This window comes from Aythya fuligula, chromosome 1, assembly GCF_009819795.1.
Source record: "Aythya fuligula isolate bAytFul2 chromosome 1, bAytFul2.pri, whole genome shotgun sequence".
In the NCBI taxonomy this organism is placed as follows: Eukaryota; Metazoa; Chordata; class Aves; order Anseriformes; family Anatidae; genus Aythya; species Aythya fuligula.
In genome coordinates this window covers 6,161,316-6,179,462 of record NC_045559.1, presented here as the reverse complement: position 1 = coordinate 6,179,462, position 18,147 = coordinate 6,161,316, and the positions used below count along the sequence as shown (strand labels likewise).

At 38.3% G+C, this 18,147-nt stretch overlaps 1 protein-coding gene across 8 annotated transcripts in view; it reads right to left on the bottom strand.

Moving 5' to 3' along the window:
- The window catches only part of CELF2 (CUGBP Elav-like family member 2), a 366,000-nt gene that overhangs the window by 40,416 nt on the left and 307,437 nt on the right, over nucleotides 1–18,147 (bottom strand). For all 8 annotated transcript variants that reach the window (XM_032207709.1, XM_032207706.1, XM_032207705.1 and 5 more), the window contains 3 exons: nucleotides 13,006–13,085; nucleotides 7,996–8,154; nucleotides 6,529–6,592 (listed from right to left, as the gene is read on the bottom strand). In XM_032207709.1, the coding sequence (XP_032063600.1) occupies nucleotides 6,529–6,592; nucleotides 7,996–8,154; nucleotides 13,006–13,085 (303 nt within the window). The remainder of the gene's footprint in view (nucleotides 1–6,528; nucleotides 6,593–7,995; nucleotides 8,155–13,005; nucleotides 13,086–18,147) is intronic.

Below are 18,147 nucleotides of genomic sequence, written 5' to 3'. Positions count from 1 at the left end.
ATGGTGATAGAACATTCTCATAAGGCCTATTAGCACATTCGCAGGAAATTTTTGTAGTGCTGCACAGTCACAGATGCAGTTCTGTGAAAACACGGGGAAATTTGAGAGCACAAGATTTACATTTTACAACTTCTTGTACTGCCTCCGACGCAAACTTTCATACAATGAAGCAATTTGCCTCATTTCAGTCACCGTGGTTTTTCTCCTGTGATAACCGTAAATTTGGAATTACTGGGTATTTGTAGAAGAGCCGACACAATAACAAACCAGTCCCGAAGACTTCTTTGGTCTCATCAGATCTGGGTTTCCAAAACCACAGAAAAATTGTGTAAGGAAATAGTCAAATTTGCTCGCTGAAAAAATGCCTAATATGGGAAGACACTGACCACATTTTAAAGACAAGATATGCACTGAGAATTTCAAAATCAGTGGTGATTATCAGAGACAAATATGAATAGCTCAGAAGCAGTCTTCAATGTCTTGAAGTCTGTGGTTGCCTAGCTTTTTTTTTGGAAAATTTATCTGTCCCACTTGTTAGGATTCTGAATTAAATTCTGACTGCAGCTTAAAAAAATTCTCATAAAAAGTAAAATTCGTCATCTCTGGGCCAAAAAGCAACCAGTTGCTAACACTGATATAAGCCATTCTGGATGCTTAATGGGGGTAAATTCTTCTTGGACTGTCTCTGAAAGTGGGATGTTACCTCAGCAATATTCAGAGAATTAAAATGGACAGGAGACTGTTACCTCCAATAAATGCTCCAATAAAATATGCTCTGCCCGTACCTTTAGAAAAGCTGCTTATATCAACAGTGCTTAAGGTATCCTGACCATGTAGTGTGTGATTTAGGAAAGCCCTTAAAATAACTTTTAAGTCCACATTTGATCTGCCTTGATAATCATATTATTTAAGAGTACATGCTTAAATCCGACTGAAAGAACTACTAGTTGATTCACATAGGATTTCAGCCCATTTCCAAGTTATACAATCTCTTAACTCATTCCTGGCAAGCAATGTGCTTTTCTCAATTGAAACTTTCCCACTCCTAGTGGGAGAGATTCATTTGAACTAACTTTGTGAGAATTAAAGTTACTTGCCCAGGCTCTTGCGATAGTCAGGAAGGATAGAATGGATGATTCATTCAACCTTAAAATAGGTAAGATTAACCCCAGGACTTGGAAGGGTGACTTGCCACCTAGGAACGACTTCTCTTCATTGCCCCCTAGGGAGACGGTGCCTGATTTCCAAGCTGCTAAAGTTCAGTGAGATGACTTTCACCTGCAGAGGGGCCAAGGGAATAAAAAGCATCTCTTTCTCCTTTCACTGTTTGTGGAAAGCCCAGCCACAGCTACAGATCTTGAGCCCAGACCTGGCCAAACTCCATGTTATGTACTTTTACCATCTGAATAAGCATGTCTTGTAAGCTGCCGAGCCTTGGTTTTCCTCTCAAGGTGCCTCTCCTTCTCCTGTGAGCAGGAGCTACATGTGGATTGAGAATAGACTCACTTAAAATTCTGCCTGTCCAAAAAATGTTGAATGGAATTGTTTAATTTATTATCTTAAAAAAAAAAATGCAAATTGTACGGGTTAAATTAAGTAAGACTTTCAATGGAATTAGTGTTACAAAAGCTCAATGCTTTCAGTCCCTGAAGTCAACATTTTCAAAACTGGTAGTTATCTTTAAGAACCAGCTATTTCCCTTGAGCTGGAAAGAGTTTCTCACTGACCTTTACTTTTAATACGATATCCCTAAAGAGGTCATAGCAGGAGAAGCCCTCCTTCAGTATGGCTCTGCTGGAATGAAGCCACCACCGAGTCAGAGGATATAAAAGATCCTTGGGCCAATGCAGAAGTATAGAGCTTTTGTGCAGATGGCCCTGGCTTCCAACTGGTCCCTCCAGATCCACCGAGCCAATCCAACAATTAGAGGAAAATATTCAGAAAGCAGAACCTTGCAGAGTTTCTCTCACCCATCTGCTCCCACAGACTCTGCAACAGGAGGAAATCTGGCTTGGGTAGCAGAAGAAGGGTGAAATGAATTGAAAAGGGTTCTGAATGGGCCAGAAGTTCAACTCAAAACACAACAAAACTGTGAGAGAGTTTGGAATGGACTGGAACAAAAAAATACATTGGAAAAATATAAAAAGCCCCAGCTGTAGAGGGTTCAGGGGTCTGAAATCCAAAGCAAGAAAAGCCAAAAGCATGGATTCTTCTCCTGCATGACTTCAGGAAGTAAAATAAACTGTCTGTCCACTGAAAAGAAAAGAGTCCTTTTGTGTCTTTTTTATGAGTACTGTACATGTTTACGTGTCTTGACTGGTCACATATATAGACATATTCCTGTATAAGCAAATATTTATTCCTGCCAAAACATTTCACATTAATAGGCAATAGAAAATCTTCATAGATTATATACTTTTGGGCATTTGACTTTTTTTTTTTTTTTTTTTACAGCCACCCAGCAGAGTATAAAACCTCCCTAAACCTCCCTGTTTTTACTGTTGGTATAGTACTCTCCAGGTGCTTCTTAAACAGGCAGGTTGGTTTATATATCTTCTTTTTTTTTGGATCTGAGTCAAATTTAATGTAAATATTCAAATGACATCGGTCACCTTTGAACTAAGCCTTGCATGCATTTTGTAAATTTGAGGAAGCAATCTTTTTATTTATTTTTTTATTTTTGCTTGAAAGGTTGCTAGTGCTGAGTGTAGCTTGCATTGTCTTTTTTAAATAAGACAATCAAATCACATAATGTAATTCGTCCACATTATTAGCCTTCCCCAAAGACAAAGCACGGGCTAGACACCAAAGCTTGAGAGACATGTGACAGAAAACATTGCCTTTAAATTAGCATTAGCAGATATTGGAGGCAGGGAGGAAAAACTGTAAAATATATGCTCAGTGATGGTATGTGCTTGCATGTTCTACAAAGAACAATAAAGCAGTGTTTGGCAAGGTAGGGTTAGCTCCTGTAGTCAAGACAAGGGGATTATTATAATAACAAAGCAGACCTGCAAACTCTGCCAACTTATTTTTACCAGTCTTGACATATTAAATTTTTTTTTTCAGCTTGACTCCTGAAATAAAATGATTTTATGAAAATCTCATTTTTCAATAAAAATGAGAAAATCTAAGCTGAGGAACTGAGTGTAGAACCCTAAGGCTTGGAAAACTAAATGGCAAGCTACTACTTTTTGTCTCTCAAATCTAAATATCACAAATTGTAGTTAAGCCAGGTTCATGATTTACTTGGACTTCACACATGATTTATGAAAATAGGGCAAAGGCAACACTGAACATACAGTAGTGCCAGTGGGCTGTTACACCAAAAACAACATTCACTTCTGGAGCTCATGCTTTGTGTGTTTAATGTCTCTGTGTTAGCCAGTTCTTGAGACTAATCCCCATGTTTCTTTGGATTGGATCCCGATCTTCCAAACAAACTCTAGTTCTCTCCAATTGAAAATGCCTAAATGCTCCTTTCAATAAAAATAAAGAATCCCTGGTTTTGCCACATGAAATTTAACTAGTCTGAGGCATGATATTAACACAAAGGGAATTAAAAACTTCCCACTGAAGACCAGTGTTTTTGCTCTGCTTGCAAAGAAAATTGTTTTGATCTAAGAAATAGTATCACAGAGGACTGCATGTTAAATTTTTTTTTTCACATGTACAGCAGGCTGTGTGCTGTGTCCCTTCTGTTCTGTTCAGGGACACCATGAACTCTAGTAGTACAAATAAATACTTACAGATCTGGAGGTCCCCAATTTTGGACAAGCAGGTGGCTATATGAAACATCCTAATTTAGCAAACTGTGACTTCATTGGGACTTACTCACTCAAGAGGTTCTACAGCCCTGACATGGGCTAGGGCCCTGACATGTAAGTAAGAATGAAATCTCAATGGCTTCTGTGGCTTCTGATCAAACTTTTAGTGTCTGAATTCAGTGGTAAGCATACCCGCTGACTTCGAAGACGGAAGTTTGACCCCTCAAACACAGTGCACATGTTTGAATAAATTCTTGCATGCAGAGTCAACCAAGCATGCAGATGCTGTCATTGCTTATGTTGAGGAATGCCTAACCCTCCCCAGTAAATTCAGCACAAGTGCAAATATTTGTCTGTAAACATATTTTTTTTAGCTCAAAGAATGTGCAAGCTGTAATAATGGATCTTCTTTAGCATCTTACTCAATTTTGTCTAGACTTTAGTCTTCATCTTGACACGTTCTATTAATACGCAAGCCACACACAATATGAAAAATACATATTGGATTCATTTTTGTAAAATGAATGCATACAGCTTAAGTTAAAAACCCTTGGCTTTTATGCTACTTTCTGGACTGTAAGGACAAATATTCAAGGATGGCTTCTTCAGGTAATGCGAGACCTTCCTGCAGACTCAGGATCATTTTCTACTCCTTTTGTAAAATGTGACATACAAATCTTTAATACAAGGTGCACAGCATAACAGTACTGCAGATAAAGTCTGGGGTAATTTATGATTTCTGAGGAGAGGGCATGAACTCTTGGTCCTAATGATGAAATAGTGCTTAGTCTTTTGTGCTTTCATGTACAGCTTTAGCTTGGAAAGAAATTTAGTATCACTGATTTGACCTTCAACTCTAAGGTTTAAGAGTGGCATGTTTCGGGGAAAGAAAGGAGTAAATTTAGAGCAGTTTTGATAACATGACTATAAGGTAAAAAAATAATTATTTTCCAGGAGAGGCACTCAGTCAATAAATTATCCCATATATGAGTTCATTAGGAATCTAATACTTTGTCAAGAAGTTATATCTCTTAAGTAAAAGTGATGCACTGCTACGATTTCTTAAGATGATTTATTACTCTCAAGACCATATGATTTTCTGAGAATAAATCCGAACCTGGATTGAGAGCCCCTCCTCAAATTACTTGACTAAAACTCTTAGTTTCAACACAGTTTGAGACAAAGCTGAGTCTACACTAACAGTGAGAAACAGGCAACAGAAAACTTCTAAGGTGCATATAATGCAATATATATCACATTATTTTTCCTCAGTGTCTCAATTCTTTCATTTTGCAGACCTAACCAAATATGGAAACATTAAACACAATCTCTGAGCTCAAAGCCACTTCCAAAACTGCCAAGTATAAAACTGTTACTGTACCGCTCTGTTCTGTTTATCATATTAAGATACATTTTTTTGATGAAAAAATGCTAGATTGCAAGTGTAACATAATAGAACCAGCAAGCACTGCCAGCAGGTCTGAGGAAGAGAGAATAATTCAGAGATATTGTCATCTGTAGGCCAATTTATATTGTCAGACAGCAGGTTCACATTAGTCTCTGATGTCACTGCAATAATGGCATAATATAACGATTGAGCAAAGAATACCTGTGGGGTATAGCTATACTGTGCGGTATATCTATACTTGTTAAAGTATTTCAGGATTCATTCAAAGCCAAACCAGAGAAGCAAAAGATCAGGATTAGAAGATAAGTGAGAAAATGCTGTTCATAAAGACTTCTGAATATTTTAGTCTTTGTTTTGTGATGATGAAGCAAGCACAATGTTGTATGCCATTGATTCCGTGGGTTCCTGATTAAAATAAACTAATGTAGCAATTTGGGGGTTTTGTGTTTCCTTTTTTTTCCCTTCTCTAACAAGAAAAAAGGCTTTTTAACAGTTTCTCGCGGCAGGCATAATGTGCATCTGTGCTCTGATTTACTGCACATGCTGCCTTCTCTAGCATCATGTTAAGTTAGGGTATCAGCATGGTAGGTCACACAGTGGGAGTGACCTTTTGCTAATCACTACACATCAGTTACTACTGGCACACAGCTCATTACTAAGAAACCCTCCAACTAGCTGGCTTTCAAATATGCTCACGCTTTGATTTTTTTTTTCTTTTTTTTTTTCTTTCTTCCTTTCTTTTTCCCCCAGACTAAAGATTATACCTTTACATAAAAGCTTCTGTTGTGCAATTTTGTCAACTAGGGTTCCAAAGTCAAAAAGGCACACAGTTAATTTTCCATGATTATAAAAGGAGCCTGAAAATTCATACTAAAGGTAGGCCTGTAATCTTGGGTTTCATTAAAAAGGTCAGAACATTTTTACTCACCACCTATTATTAAAATGTTTGAGGGCTGCCATTAATTTGATTTTTCCGGACACAGAAATCTCACTGGAAATTAGAATGTAATCCTGCTGTTGCTTTACTGACACTTTTCATAGGGAAGGATACAGCTGCAGGGACTAAGAGCTCTCCTGCAATTTACAATTGGTTACTTTGGACAAATGGCAGGTGACTAATGCAAGACAAACTGTTTGCACAACCTGGGAGCACTGGGTTTAATTTCAGTTTCTGAAAGAGGGGAGAAAGTGTTTCTATTGACGTTGAACCGCGAGCTGTCCCCTGCCAATACATCTGCCACATTTAATACACAACAACCCCCCAACCGACAATGTGATTATTAGAGGTACAGAATTCAATAGCTTAAGAATACAAAACATAGCTGGAGCAAAATGAAATGCTTTTTAACTTACCGGCCATTTGCTGAATGCCGCTGAAGGCACCCAAGTTACTGGAGGAAGTTGCTTGCTGCAGAAGCTGCAAATTAACAACACAAAACAGCAATCTATCTGACATTAATGTAACAAATGAAGATAAAACTAAAATGAGCTATCATTTCACATTTGGAGTATTTATGCTTTCCTTTACATTTATGTAGTCTCTTGCTTCCGTCTATTGTTGGAATGAACATCCCTAGAGTCAACGCTGTAAATCCATATTAATGTCTAATCTCTATTAAGAAACACACAGACACAAGGGAAACTCAATAACATTGCTGCTTTAAAACAATTAATCAATTTATTCTTTTTAACAACCAGGTGTTAAATCTATTTAAACCAACATAGCGTGACTAATTACAACCCTCTGTAGTCTAGTAGTTACTATAACTCATCTCTGTCAATCACGGTCCATTCTCCCCCACCCTCTTGAATTAATTTTTTTCTTTATTATCTATATGAATCAAGCACACTGATACTCATTAGACTGGTATTTGTATACAGCAATTTAGCCTACCTCAGTATTAATTAGCCTACCTCAATACTAATATATATTTTTAATTGCCAGGTAAATTGCTGTTTATCATTATATCACTGTACCAAAGCATTGTACGCATACAAATTATGTACTTATGCATATACAGTACATATATGGATGCATCTATTCATCTAGCTCATAATCACCAGGAACCCCCCAAATTATCGAAAAGCTTCTCAACCAGTGCATGCAACTCCAGAGCCTCCCAAAACAGGCTCCCTCTCAGCTGTGCTGCAAAGGGAGATTTGGCAATCCAGGACCTAAGACACACGGCCGTGCATTTCAGATTTCTCCAACAGGGGCAGCAGCTAGTGCTTGTTTTTCATCTTACATACGGATCAAAGAAAATATCATTTTAAATTTATGAGAGACAAATTGCTTTCCTCTGCCATCTTCGCTTTCTGTAAAAGATAGTATGAATCACGCATGTTTAGCATTGATGGGACCATGCATTAAAGTAAAAGTAATTTCCAGATGAAAATATGTAAAATTAGAGGACTGAACCAGAACATCTGAAGCTGCACCATATAAATACAGACTGTACAGTGTTCAGATGCCTATCTGTCCTTCCCTAAGGAATAACTTAAATTTTATCCCCGCTATAAAAAACAGAATCTAATGTTCAAAAGAACAATGAAACTAATGGAATCAAATTTTATTTTGCAGCGTGAGTAAACTTTAAGTGCTTGCCTTGGACAGCAGTGACACATTGAAATATTTATTCAAATTCTATTCCTTATTATTTATTGTTAGACCATGCAATAAACATGCAGAGTTTTTTTAGAAGACACACTACATGTCCTGGAGGATGTAGCATCTTACTGAAGGGAGTTTACTATAGCTAATTTTCATGGTTCTAAAATAAACACAGCATTACATAGCCACCGCCTCTGAAATGAACTTACAGCTAGATATTGTGGTGTGAGTCCTCCAAGACCTGTGAGGTTTCCCCAAGTGGCAGTATTGAGCTGTTGCATCTGCTGTGCCAACTGCTGCTGCAAACGCCGCTGCTCCTTGTCCTTTTGGGTGTCAGCAAACTTCACCACGATTGGCGAAGAGCAGCCCTGTGGTTAGACAGATCGGGAAACGGAGGCGTTAAATCACACCGAGTCAACCCTGCATCGTGAGCTCAGCCATGTCCCCTAGGGCCACCAGCGATGGCATGACCTGACTGTTCGCCCTCTCTTTATGATTGGCATATATAGGACTGCAAGGACTAAGATTTTTCAGCTTTGTAGGAAAAGAGGCCACGGAGAATTATTGATTCCCTAGTTCTTTTTATAAAGCACCTTTCCTCAGGCTCTATTTTCCTTCCAGCTATCAAAACTGCTGCCAGAGACAGTGAGTGTACCAGTCCTCTTTAATTAAGCTTCACAGCTGATGAGATGGACATGATGCTTTGTCTGCAGTCTGTTTTCAAGGCATCGCCAACAGGAGAGGTGTCCAACCGCCCTGCTGCCAGGGACCACACAGCCAACGCTGCCCTGCCACCATGGGCTGACTGTGCAGTCGTGCTCGGTGCAGCTGGCTCATGTACCCTAAGTAAATAGGTCCAGATTTAATGCAGAGCCCATTATCAACGGGTCACTGGTCCTTTTCATATCAAGAACCTCGTGTGAGCACAAAGGGCGATGCTGCTTGGACAATTCACCCTCCTGCGGTCTGCTCCCTGGCACGCTTTGTATCAAACACCCTTAAGATGTGAACAAAGGGCAGGATGCAGACCAAAAGCGACTAGTTCTGGTGATAGCAGCCTATTCCTGATTGACACCATTATTTTATTTTTTATCTGATTATCCTAGTGCTTCTATGAGCCTCTTGTTACATGATATGGGAGGGCTGCAAGATACCTCAGGAAATAGGGAGGCTTTAAGAAAGAACCAGAGATCTGGTCTGCAGTCTACTCCTCACCCATGTCTGAGGTACTCCTGAGAAGTAGAAGGTTGTGGACTGTTGAGGGAAGCTAAATGGCTAAATGTCCAACTACGGACTCCAGGTTGGGTAGTCCTGGGCAAAGTTGCTATGAGAATGAGACATGTGAATGATGTCTCCGCTACTTTTTTTCCCTGCTATCAAATGTTTTCATATTTTAACCTTTCAAGTCTTTTTATTTTATTCTTTTTTTTTTTTTTTTTTTTCTCAAATCAAGGGAGCAAACTGCAATGATTCAGTTCTTCAAATTAACTCAAGCATTTGGTGAGTCACAGAACCTGCCAATCCATTCCACACTGTTTTCGAGCTACACAGGAGCCAATGAATAACTTCCCTCCACCACCTTGCTTTGTTATACTAATTTCTTGTCTAACTTCAATCTGAACACAATGGTAGGAGTGAAAGATGACTCAAGTCCAAAAAACACAGCAGCATTTTAGCCAAAGTGTGCAGTGTAGGATGGGGTGCGGGGTTTTACTTAACTTAACTCTGTCTGCTCTCACAACACTGCGAACATCTTGAGAAAAGTTCCTGTCCTCTATTATCTACAAAGAGCAGCTGAGTACCTTTTCTTTGAAGAACCTCACACCAGGACAAATGATAAGAACATTCAAAATCAACAGATGAAATGATGAAATAAACCACAATAATAATATCTCTTTTATGAAGATCTCCCATCAACACTGTTCCTTTAGAATTATCTTAGAAAATCATCACTTGTGATTTATTATTCCACCTCCAACTCCTTCCCTGCGTGTTTCATCGTAAAATTGTCTTTCAATGTTTCAGGGAGGAAGAAAGGAGATACATACCACTCCAGCAATCAAATAAAGATTATGAAGCAGTCATCTTGTTACACAATTACCTCTCTTCAGTGATTTTTATACTAATATTAAAAACAAGGCCCTTAAAAAAATAATAAAAAAAAAAGGAGCTGAGGGTTGAAGGGTGAGAGAGAAAATTTTCTGGTTTAACTAATAAAATCAAGCTGTATTTAATATGAACTTTGGTAGCATTGGGCTAAAAACAACTAGAACTTACTGACTGCTACCTAGATGTACAGGAGAATTAAATCTATTTCCAAAGAAATAGAAATGACTTTTAAAGGAAGAAATATTTTATGGCTATTTCAGTTCTCAGTTCAGCAGCTCAGCAATCAACACTACAGCTGACATCATATTTATGAATGCTTAAATGTCAGTAAATTGTATAAAAACAATATCTCTGCAATTTATGAATCTATAATTCATTTTTTCACTGTCTGCTCTATATTTCATCACTTCATCATTTTTGAGAGAGCAAACATTTTGAAGACTGAAATTATACGTAGCAAGTGGCTCTATATGAGAAAAGGGTTATTGTTGCATCAAATTTACTCCATGATAACAAATTAGTGTCTTCCACTGGTGCTGCATTTGAATGCCTTAAACAAACAAACAAACCCACAGAAATGAGATAGAAGAGCACAAACTCAGAGCAGCAATTATGTTTTTAAAATCAGTTGATTTAACCAGGTCACAAAGTCAGATGCAAGAAGTAGTAGAACTATTCATTATTTTAGGAGATGTGTTCGTCTGGACATTAACATCCCCGTTGTTCTTTCTTAGCCCACTTTGAAAATACATCTTGGTCAATGATGCGTGCCAAGAAACAGAAAATAATGAAGTCAGAAAAAAAAACCACTGCAGTAATTGAGTTGAGATGTGATTGTGTAATACACATTCTCCCCCCAGCCCACTTTTTTTTTTTTTTTGCATTAAATGTGAAATAAATGTGTCCAGGGAGCACTGTTTCAGGCTGAGAGTCAAGATTTAACACTAGGTAACCTATGTTTTTACCAGGAGAGTATTGGCAAAAGAAAGCAAAATTGTTTTGCTTAAAGAATGACTTCTGCTTTATGCTTTTCCATTTTCTATCTTGAGAGGAAGGTCCCAGTACATACACAACGTGCACCTCCTCTCCTCATTCAGTGGCTTGGCATCTGCACCTCACTTCATTCTATTTTCTTCTCAACAGTTCGTGTTGCCTTCTTATTTTTCTTTGTGTTAGCAAGACAGTATGTACAGACTCTGTTCAGTCCATCACCCATGGAGGTGGAGGGTGTACTGCTTCTCTCCAAGAAGGGACTCTCAGCCTGAGCTCAACTGGCACAAAAACCCAGAGGTTCAAAGTGCAAAATGCTTTGCCTTGCCAATTTGGGGACCTAACTGATGATGATTCTAAAGATTCAAGAGTAACTATTCTACAGAACTAAAGTCAACTGGAATATCATATCAAAATGCAGCCTCACTTGGAGTACGACATTTAACAGAAGAATGGGAGAATTTGTCTGGGATGTATTATCTCTTTAATATTAACATCTTCTGAGGCAGAGCTGTGTAAAATTCATTTTGCTAGACAGAAAAATACATTAAAACACATAGAAAAATAGAGGTAAAACACAATATTACCAAAAAAACATTTTATTTTTACCTGGAATCAAGCCCAGCAAAATATATAGATCTGAATTAATGGAGCAGTGCATGGCAGACAAATTACTATGAGTATTATTTCAAAAACTCAAAGTGGCAGTTTTCTCACAATATAATGTCAGACTGCATATATTGTATAGCATCAGCTTTCTAGTAAAGATAATTTCAATTATTCTCATCTCATTGGCAGATTCTCATCTAAAACTGTTTACTTAGAGTCTAAAAATGCATTGCACTGAAAAGAAAACACATTGATTATAAAATAAACTCAACCAAATTCAAACGTGATGTTTGGAAAGACAATAGCTTTGCAATGCCAGTATCATTACTTGTAGAATACAGGAAACAGTTAGTGACATTTTCATGCACTGCCTTCTTTTTCTTTTTTTGTTTCTTCTCTTCTCTCCATCCTCCCACCCCTGCTCTCCCCCCTTGGCTCGTTACACAAAGCAGCTCAACAACATGACGCAATAATGATTGTTTAGCACCCAGCATGCTGTGGGAGACTAGAGCATTGCAAAGAAAAGTCACTGAGAAAAATCGAAAGGTCCTGGTGGAAAAAATAAATAAAAAGAAACAAGTGCACATAACATCAATGCCACCTCTGAGAAAAATCATCACTACACGAAGATACAGTATACATAATACAGTATAACATGCACTCTCCAATGATAAGCTAGAAGATCCAGAGTAAGTAAAGACTTAATACTTGTGCGGTTTTTTGTGCAAAATTCTGAAAGACCATGACAAAAATCACAGACTGACAAAAGTTTGAGATTGCCAGACAAGCTGTGGCATTCGATCACCACTCCAATGACCGGATCATTAGCCTGCAGATATATTCACATTAAGTGAACAGGTTTAAAGTTTCGTGTTGCTCATCATTATGAAATACGAGGCCGTAGAGGCAGTGTGGGAGGAGATAGAGCCTCTTGCTTGTAAGGGGCCAGCCACGATGGTGCTCTGCAGGAAGCTTCAGTATGCTCTGTCATCATTAGCATTTTTATTGGCTATATGAAGGAGAAATTATATTAACTTAAAAAGAGATTCTATTTGCAGAAAAACACATGCACTAGTAACTCAGCGTGGCCACATTAATTCTCCTGAGCTTTTTCTCAGAGCAGCGCAAACCAGAACACTTAAAAATCTATTTAAAGGAAACTAAGAATTTTTGGGGGGAGGAGGTGAGGGGGTGTTAATATTAAAGGTAATTTACTCATTAGATATACTCTGAACATGAGTAAGGAGTGGTATTCATGGAATTTTTATTTTCTGCTGAATGCCACTGAAAATAGGATAAAGAGCCGTGGTTGGATACCACACGGCAACCTTATTGTGCATTTCCAGGTCATTAAGGAAAACAAGCTTGACAAGGAGAGGCAGAGTGAGTTGGTAAAAAGTTTAAATCTGTGATTGTCATGTGTCTGATCTGGTCCAGGAGAGCATGGCTTTACCATTCGCAATCATTTGCACAAAGAAAACAAAGAAAGGGCAAATGATACAGTACTGTACCTCCATGGTCTGAGACTGGTGCATGGCTTTGATTGCATTCTGTGCCATTGCCCTTGTAGAAAATGTGACAAACGCACAGCCTGTGGGAACAAGGGGACAGGGAGCAGGAAAGACAAAAAACAACAAGACAAAAGGGTTGGACGCTTGTTAAACCAACACAGTCTACGAGAACGGCCACAAGACGACACTGTTCTCAGTAGTACATAAAAATAAACAACTTCTCTAGTTTATTTATCGACAGTGCTGACTTGCTAATCTGACCATAGATGAAAGAAAAAAAAATTAGGTGGGGATGGGTGAGGAGAAAGGGTTTCTTTCTTTATTTTTTTTTCTTTGTTCTTTATTTTTGTTTTGTTTTGTTTTCGTTTTGTTCTTTAGCCACAGGGTTTGAAATAAGTAAGGCTTTTATGCAGAGTTTGGATTGCATAGTTTAGTCTCTTCAGGCCATGCATTAATAGTTGCTTGCTATGTCTTTTGTGCAGGCAAATTTTGGATAGTGAATAAAGGACTGGCATCATTGGCAGCTGAACTGAGAATTTAAAGGAGTCCATAATGTCACTTACAGATTTCTGTGATGTGCCCAGAACAACCATACAGATAGGGATGAGAAAAACTCCACTGTGCACCCTGCAACTAAGTGTGGAAAGACTCAGACAAAATTCGGTAATGTAGGTGGAATCTCAACATTTAAGAAAATGACATATTTAAAATAAAAATCTCTATTTTTTTTTTTGTTTCTCAGAGTCCTAGGTACATGTATAATTCTTTGATCTATGAAAGCTACCACCAACTCGAACAATTCTGAAGCTATGTGCATGAATAACTAAAAAATCACTTTTCTCGCTTTATAGCCTTTTAAATCATAATGAAAAGCCAGTAGGCGAATGTCTGGGCTATTTTTCCACCCTTTTACTGTTGTCAGTCATACCTATACTAGGCATGGTACAGGTCAACTCTCTTAGTGCATGACTCACTGCCCTTTTGACTAATAAAAACACTGCCTTCTGAGATTTACATTTTATTCTTCATGCACCCTTGGGCATCTTAAAGAAAAAGACTGTGAAATTAATGCAGATTCAGGCTGATTTTGTAATAATACCATGGCACACTAAAAGCTTAGCTAAAGCAACACAGACTTATTTCACTTGTGATCTCTAATGACTTTAAAAGTGCATTGATTTTCAGCTCCCTTAGCCTTGCACAGTTTGAACTTAGGTTTCAGAGAATAATTTAGTGTTCCACTCAATTTCCTCAAAACATTATTATTATTACTACTTAAAAGATTTCCAAATGAAGCAAATCTAAGCACTGAGAGGCTAAAGCATATTGTCATTTTAGAGCTAATGCATGAAAGCTACATTCTGGCATCAAAAATATAATATTGTTGCCCCTGTGGCCAATGGGCAAAATAAACCATTTTGCAATCCAACAAGCAACAGATTGTTCGGTTTATGCAAATCAATTAGAGGCATAAAATACCTTTTCTTTTTGCTCCGTGTGCACCTGGTGAGATTATCAAGTCAAGACTGTATTCACATTTTAATCAAACAACAGTAAGAGAAAGCAATGCCTGATCATTACCCAAAAGCACTACATCTAGTCATGAAAATAAAGTCAATGCATTTTTGCATCATGCGGTAGTTTTTCCTCTTTAATGTTAAGGCCCTTGGTACAAGAAAACCTAAGCTGGCTTATGAACCTCTGGCTGATGGGTCAGCATTATAAAATCAGAATTCAGGATCCTTTTATGCAAACTTCAAGGCAGTGTCATGACTTGTTACGTATTTCTCAGGTAACATAAGAACTGATGATGTCTTACTGCTGTTTAGGCACACTACATGTTGCTATACTACTGCTATTCAGCATCAACGTCCTGTCAAAGAAAACGATGTAACAAACAGCTTTCTGTACAGCATTCTAGACCAAATGTGCAGTAGAAGGGTAAATAAACTACAGTACCTCTGCTAGCTTCCATATTGCTGCTGTGCACTAAAATTAAAGAGGCCCAAATTTACCATCAAAGTAATCTCTCTTAAAAAAACAAAACAAAACAAAACAACAAAAAACACATTTCTGTTATTATCATTAACAGAAGAAATAACACCAAGGATTTTCATTTCTTGTCTTGATAATTCATAGGGGGATGAGCACAAATAGAGATATACTGGAGGGCAGGCGAGAAACCCCAGAGAGCCTTGAATAATATTGTTCATAATGGTCAAGAAACTGCTTCATTCACTTCTTTCGCTCTCATTATCCAGGAGTGTGTACCATAGTGACAATTACTGAATGGAGGTTTAGAATGCATAAGAAGCATGTAAAATGTCAACAAAAATCAATAAGACACAGTTTATGCATTTATCACAATTTCTACCCAGCAGTACTGCTGTAAGTAACTTACTGAGAGATGTTGCAATTAGCAGGTCTCAAAAGAAATGTGCATCAGGAGAGAAATAAAGCTGTACTCCTCTCAAGATAAAGCAGGCTCACTCTTCCCTCCCTTAAGCTTTTTCTCTTTCTAACCACAAAGCTCAGTTGTTGGGGACTTTGCTACGGCAAAACCTCCCTCCTCATTGCCCAGCCCAAATTCATTTGCCTCGATCCTGTTTTCCTTTGTTGTGGAGTGAAAAGACTTTCGTAGCAGATCTCTGCAAAGTGCTGTAGAGCAAGCTACCTATTTAAAAGAAACTTGTTCTCTGGGCAAGGGGAATGCTTGATGAATGAGGTTATGTGGCTTGAATATGAGAGTTTGGAAACAGCATTCCATGGAGAAGACAGGACTGCATTTTAATTGAGGTTTGCCAGCCAGAGGCTACAAGGTTAGGTCCCCTTGTTATCTCTGGTCAGCAAGCCATTTCCCACCGATGGACTGCCCATTTGCACAGCAAATACCCAATTTGCCTAAATAATCATGGTAAAAATTCACTAGACAACTTCATTTCTAAATTATCTGATAACCTAGACTTTCGGTTGTTACCATCAACACCCCAATTAGATGCTAGATAATTAAACCACCTTTCCAGGCTAAAAGCTACATGCATTCACATTTAAAGGCAATTTTTTCAGCTATCAAACCTGGACACTCATGCTCAGTATTTGTATATGTTATTTATGCACGTGTATTTTATTATGTGTGAAACATGGGATCCTATATATTTTATTATGTGTAAAACTTGGGATCCTTTCCTTTTATGTAATCAGACCATCACATTGGAGAGAAGGTAAACCTAGATAACAGGATTCAGTCCACTTCGTCGCCAGACTTGCACAAAGAAGTTGGGTATTGAGAAAAGTTGTTTTTCTGAGATGTTTGTATTCTCTGCCTCAGGTGATAGCAGTACCTTTAATTTTCTATATGGGGAACATATACACTTTAGGAGGATGTTTTCCTTGGGCATGTAGAATTTCATCAAAAGTCGGTATCTGAGCATACTGGATTTCACTTGTTAAAGCTAGATGAGTTCTGGCAGCCCTGAACCATCCTGTACTCATCCTGGTTTCTGACGTGCTGGGAGAAAGCTCCCTTTTCAGTATACTCCACTCTATATCTCATGGATATAGGTGGTCTTTTGGGAACATGCCAGTAGCTTTAGGATTGTAAATCACAATTATAACAGGACAAGACTAATCAGATTTCATGCCTCATGGTGCAAGGAAACAAGAAAGATTTCCACGGCCTCTCACCTCATCATATGAAACTCTGCATTAATTGTAGTGCCATGGGCCAAGCTCTTCTGCACCAACAGCTACAAGCAAACTGTTTCTATTTTACCATACCGAGTCCTGATACTTCAATTACTGCCCCATTACTGGAGCTATGGAGCTCAGATTGGGAGCAAAAACCCAGAGAAGGTATATTTCTATAGCTAATGCATTGAAATTATTTCCTTTTATATATAAAAAAATAAAAACAAAAATCTTTTATAAATATGACTAACCTAAAAGTCACCTTGCAATTTATCACCTCTGGTTTCAAAATGTCAGGGATTACTAACAGAAGCAAAAGGGGATGGAGAAAGGAAGGCTGAGAGTTTTGGTTGTTTCTCTAAAGCTGCCTTCTCACCCCCTACAGGAAATAGGCTGACTAGGGAAAGGTTTCACCACATAATTTCCTGCTACAGGTAGAATTGAAGGAGGGCACCCAGCCCCATCACAGAGATTTTGGAACGTGTTATTGCATCTACCACTTCAGCTAATGTAACTACCAAACTCACAGGTTGGTCTTCTTTTCCCCCCAGAACTGAAAGAGAATTTTGATGAGGCTGCAAAGTTAGAAAAGCTTCCTCCTTGAACCACGCCACCCCATAACTAGGGCTCGCTGCTCGAATTATTTGAAATATTTAAAGATGCTCAGCACTGCCCCATTTCAGTTCCTGCTTCACTCAGTTCTTCTCATCTCAGGCTTTCATGGACTGTTTTGAAATGTTCAGTTGGCAGTTCATGCACAGAGTAACATAACATCAATACCAGCGAGCTGCCAGTGAAGTAGAACATTTTTAACCATAGAAGCCTCAAGGTAAGGGGTCTGATTTCATAACTACACAAGAAACCTCCCAGATAAAACCACCATTGTCTACCAGAGGTTTAAAACCCACGGACCTTCACTGAAGACAAAAGATGCAAAACCCCTAGACATTTTGGAATCAGGCTTAGAGTTAAAAATGGGAGTTTAAAAAACATGCCTTTAAAGTTCTGGAGATGAAAGAAGTGCAGATGTAATCAATTAAAAAACAAAAACAAAAACACAACAACCATACAGCGACCCTTCCGACACAGAAGGCGGCTCAGGAGATTTTCCAAGGCATCCAAGCAATCTCAGTACTAGGCATGGAGGCTGCGCAGCTGGTGGTGTAATGGTTGTGCTACAGCTTCCCAATTCAACGTAATTGAGATTTTTCTTCACTTTTTGTGAAGAAACAATAGTGAAAAGCTGCCAAAATACTCCTGCAAGAACCATTTGGGATCCTCTGAGATGAAAGTCTCTATTTAAGGAAAAGATAAGGCTCAAGTAAAAAGCTATGGAAATTAAGTGTGATAAAAATAAGTCCTAGCTGTGCTAAAATATTTTTAGCTGAGATTGCAAAGTAGACTTTCCTTTTTATACACTGTGATACCATAGCATAGTCTGCAGGGAAGACCAGC